Here is a 4,925-nt window from a genome sequence, read left to right as displayed (position 1 = left end):
ACCCACAAACGTGTCGATACATTTTCTGTTTATAAATACAATTTGGCGCATTCACAACCAAACGACACAGGAACTGTATTGGTCACGTGGTTTTCATTAAAGAGATACGCGCACCGACACAGGGCTTCGCCTTGTTTTCCTCGGCACGTGCGCCGAGGTTTCAGTGTTGTCAGACCCATCACTAGTCTCAGGTCTGTTCAGGTTTAGTTTAGTTAGTTAATGTTTTTTGTATTTGGTCTAGGTTTTGCTGCCACATCAGCCTTTGTTTTGGGTTTGCCTTTATTTTCTCAATAAATTAGTTTTCTCAATATGAGTCTGCGCTCAGGGTTCGCCTCCTTCAACCCCGTTCATGACAGAATGAACCAGCCAGACCAGAACCCAGCGGACTCAGGTTTTTTTTCTCTTGCTGACCTCTCTGATGAGGATTTCCTCCGGCTTCACATCGCAGTGAGGAAATACTGCGATGTGGAGACCACCTCCCTGGACAAACGGGAGCGTTTTTTGGCAGCCCAGGCCCTCCTGAGGGAATCACTTCGCTACCTGGGGCTCGAAACGTCCCCGGGGATGGATGAGATCCTCAATGGGGCCAGGAGGGATTACGCCCGGGGCTGCATTTCCTGGTCTCCGGTGGCAGCAGCACGCTCCGTGGCTGCTGTGTCTCCCGTGCCACCATCAGTCTCTCCCGTGCCGCTCACCGCATCCCCAGTGCCCCCAGCAGCTCCAGCTCCACGCAGACGGCGTCACCGGAGAAGGTCGCCACCCTCTGAGCCTCCAGCGTCGCCTGCAGAGCCCCCAGAGCCCTCAGGAACCTCCCGGGTACCACGCCCTGCAGCCTCCAGGGTCATAATGCTCTCTGGGGTGTCGGCCCCTAGGACCCTTGGGGCTGTTAGACTGCCCTGCTCCTGCCACTACAGGAGGGTCTGGCAGGACGCCTCGCTCCTCTCTGCTCCGCTCTCGCCTGCCTGGTTGACACCTGATCCGGCCGCTTGAACTTGTGTTCCGCCGTGGGCGGCGCCCAGGCCGTCCCTCAAGACTGTTGCCTCTCCGAGGGCGGCGCCCAGGCCGTCCCTCAAGACTGTTGCCTCTCCGAGGACGGCGCCCGGGCCGTCCCCCAAGACTGTTGCCTCTCCGAGGACAGCGCCCGGGCCGTCCCCCTAGACTGTTGCCTCTCCGAGGACGGCGCCCGGGCCGTCCCACTAGACTGTTGCCTCTCCGAGGACGGCGCCCGGGCCATCCCCCTAGACTGTTGCCTCTCCGAGGACGGCGCCCGGGCCGTCCCCCTAGACTGTTGCCTCTCCGAGGACGGCGCCCGGGCCGTCCCCCAAGACTGTTGCCTCTCCGAGGACGGCGCCCGGGCCGTCCCACTAGACTGTTGCCTCTCCGAGGACGGCGCCCGGGCCGTCCCCCTTGACTGTTGCCTCTTCGAGGACGGCGCCCGGGCCGTCCCACTAGACTGTTGCCTCTCCGAGGACGGCGCCCGGGCCGTCCCCCAAGACTGTTGCCTCTCCGAGGACGGCGCCCGGGCCGTCCCCCTAGACTTTGGGTCCGCAGTGGACGGCGCCCGGGCCGTCCCCCTGAAATTGTCCCTTACAGCCCTTTATTTTTGAGTATTTGTCTGTTTCCCCAGTCTTGCTGGTCGGTTTTTTGTTAGTACTCTTTGCTTGTTTTTTGTTCTTGCCCGCCGTCCTATATTTTTGTTGTTCCCCCTCCACCCTCCCAAACTAGGTTTTTTTTGTTTAGGGACGTCAAGGGCCGTCCCTTGAGAGGGGGGTAATGTTAGGATCTGAGTTTTTGAATTATGTTTTGTCTTCATGTTTCAGTTATAGTTTATTGTTTGTGTTTTGTCTCTTCCCTATGCCTCAGCCAACATTCACTTCTCCTCAGTCACTCTCTCTCTCTTCCCCGTTCTCACCCATCTACACCTGCCTCTAGCTCCATAATCATCTCACCTGTGCCCACTTCCACTAACCACCCTCTGCCTTTAATACCCGGTCACATTCTCTACCTCTCGGCTGGTTCATTGTCATTCTCTTGTCTCCCTGATGTGCTGTTCCGTTTGCTCGTGCCTTCTCGTCTCCCAGTGGTTCATCTTTAGTCTCAGGTCTGTTCAGGTTTAGTTTAGTTAGGTAATGTTTTTTGTATTTGGTCTAGGTTTTGCTGCCATGTCAGCCTTTGTTTTGGGTTTCCCTTTATTTTCTCAATAAATTAGTTTTCTCAATATGAGTCTGCGCTCAGGGTTCGCCTCCTTCAACCCCGTTCATGACAATCTTCTGACGATGAGGAGACAGACGGAGGAAGAGATGCAGGTCCTGTTCTGACACAGACTTTATCTTAATCAGATGGGAGTCATGAAACGTTACTGCAGTTCTGGGATTATTGTAATCCACCGAGGGGAAAGAAATCGGTTTAGTTTTAAAGAACAATGAACGTCCAACTGGTTCTCAGGTGCGTTCCCTACGAAGAGGGTCACTTTAACAAGACTAGACTTTAAAGACTCAGTTCCTGCTTCAGTTTCAGCTCAGAACAAAGATGAACAGGTCCAATCCAGTCCAAGACGGGACCACAGTCCAGGTTAAAGTGATCCAAGGAAACCAGCAGAGTCCATCGGTTGTTCACTTCGATTCAATCCTCCATCCTGACCAGCATGAACGGGAAGAAACCTCCAGTAGAACCAGAACCAGACCCAGAACCAGACCAAGAACCAGGCTCAGGATGACCGGGCATCTGCCTCAGCCAGCTGGAGGTTTGAGAGGACAGGAAGAAGACACAGACCAGAGACCAGAGATCAGAGATTAGAAACCAGAGACTAGAAACTAGAGATCAGAGACCAGAGATCAGAGACCAGAGATCAGAGACCAGAGATCAGAAACCAGAGACCAGAGACCAGAGACCAGAATTCAGAGATCAGAGATTAGAGACCAGAGACTAGAAACTAGAGATCAGAGACCAAAGATCAGAGACCAGAGATCAGAGACCAGAGATCGGAGATTAGAGACCAGGGAGCAGAGACCAGAGATCGGAGATTAGAGACCAGGGAGCAGAGACCAGGGACCTGAGAGTTCCCAGATGAACTTGAACGTGATGTGTTTGTTTAAAATGTAAAGTTTTTGTTTGTTTTGTTTCTCTGCAGGTTTGCCACTGCTCCGGGAAATCTCCCTGTCACTGTGATGGGGTCAAAGGTCAAAAGGTGAGAAGATCTCAGCATGAGTTTGATTTATTCTTTATTTTACTGGAAGAAAAATTAACTGAAATCCAGAACATTACAACCCTGAACAGAAAACTTTATTTTTATCATCAATAGTTCTGTGATAAAAACATTTTCCACTCATATTTACAGATATTTGGTCAAATTTAGATTGTTTTTTTATTTTATTTTGATAATTTCTCTGCACAGAGAAATGAACTAAACTCTTATTGTAAAAAATCTTTCTTTTCTTTTAGTTAAATAATTTTTTAAAACTCAATTTGTTTGTGAAAAAGTGGGAGCACCTGTAGAAAGGCAGCAGTTTCTGAAGCAGACAGGTGTGTGTTAGCACAACGACAGGGCGGAAAGACATCAGCAATGACCTCAGAGAAGCAGCTGCTGCTGCCCATCAATCTGGGAAGGGTCAAAGGTCATCTGGAGCCCATCGTTTATTCACAAGAGGAAACATTTAAGACAGCTGCTGATCTTTACAGCAGATTCACCCCGAAGGTCAGACTGTGCAATGCTCGGAGAACTGAGAAAAACCCGGAGCTCCAGTAAAGTGTTCAGATGTGAGCACAAAGCAGAGACAGCAGGGTGTGTTTGAGTCAGACAGTTGTGCTGCTCTACAATCAGATGTTTGGGATCTGTCTGGATTTCTTCTTCAGAAATTCAAAGATGTCTGATTTCTCTGAGGAAACATCTCACTCTCCCCACCATCGTTAAACGTTCTACTGATAAAATCTCACATTGTTATGTCTCCTGGATTTGCCTGACTCTACTGCCCCCTGTGGTGGTCTGCTGTCTCTGCACATGCATGAAATCCTCTGAGGAAGAACCCTCAGGTCCTCTGATGACGGGTTGTCTGGATGTAACGGGTCTGAGTTGAGCTGCAGGTTTCTCCTGAGGTTTGGCATAGATCCTTCAGGGTCCAACCGTCTGATGTGGGATAAAAAATAAATACATCTTTTGTATTTTAAACATCTGAGTTGATTTCAAACCATCCTGGAGTTTCCTGCTTTTAGAGCAGGTTTTTCCATATCTTCAGCTCATCTGCAGTGAATCCTGTGGTCTTTGTGTTGCTGCTGCAGACTGCAGACCCTCAGGTGTGGCATCAGAGACCACCCAGGTGTGAACTCTGTGCCCTCAGGTGTGAACTCAGTGGCAGGACAAAGACAAGAAAAGGACGGTTCCTCATGGCTGAGCATGAAACGTCCTGCTGGAAAACAACCAGTAGGACTGGCTCTACACCTGAACACCACCTGAGCCCAGACACTGCCCCCCACCCCCACCCCCTAGTGGGCAGGAGAAGAACTTCATCTCTGTTTCTGTCTCCACAGGGAGAACCTGGATTTATTGGTTACCCTGGACTTCCTGGAGTGACTGGTTTCCCTGGACAAGAGGGGAATCCAGGCCCACCTGGAGAAAAGGTACTGATCTATTCTTCTTCTTCCTCTTCTTAGTGGTAGTAGTAGTAGTGGTAGTAGTGGTAGTGGTAGTAGTACTAAAAGTAGTAGAAATAGTGTCAGATGGTAGCAGGTGATCCAAGATTTCATAGTGAAAAACAAACAACCACAAAGAAAATGAGCTTTTTGTTGGATGGATGTTGGATGTTGTTGGATGATGTTAGATGGATGTTGGATGATGTTGGATGATGTTGGATGATGTTAGATGATGTTGGATGATGTTGGATGATGTTGGATGATGTTAGATGATGTTGGATGGTTGGTTGGTTGATTGG

General features: G+C 50.1%; 1 protein-coding gene across 2 annotated transcripts in view; it reads left to right on the top strand.

Moving 5' to 3' along the window:
* Positions 1-4,925, top strand: part of col4a3 (collagen, type IV, alpha 3) — a 39,595-nt gene that overhangs the window by 2,152 nt on the left and 32,518 nt on the right. For both annotated transcript variants that reach the window (XM_025002065.2, XM_025002066.2), the window contains exons 2-3: positions 3,131-3,187; positions 4,525-4,614. In XM_025002065.2, the coding sequence (XP_024857833.1) occupies positions 3,131-3,187; positions 4,525-4,614 (147 nt within the window). The remainder of the gene's footprint in view (positions 1-3,130; positions 3,188-4,524; positions 4,615-4,925) is intronic.

This window comes from Kryptolebias marmoratus, linkage group LG5 (genome assembly GCF_001649575.2).
Source record: "Kryptolebias marmoratus isolate JLee-2015 linkage group LG5, ASM164957v2, whole genome shotgun sequence".
In the NCBI taxonomy this organism is placed as follows: Eukaryota; Metazoa; Chordata; class Actinopteri; order Cyprinodontiformes; family Rivulidae; genus Kryptolebias; species Kryptolebias marmoratus.
This window is presented reverse-complemented; position numbering and strand designations above follow the sequence as displayed.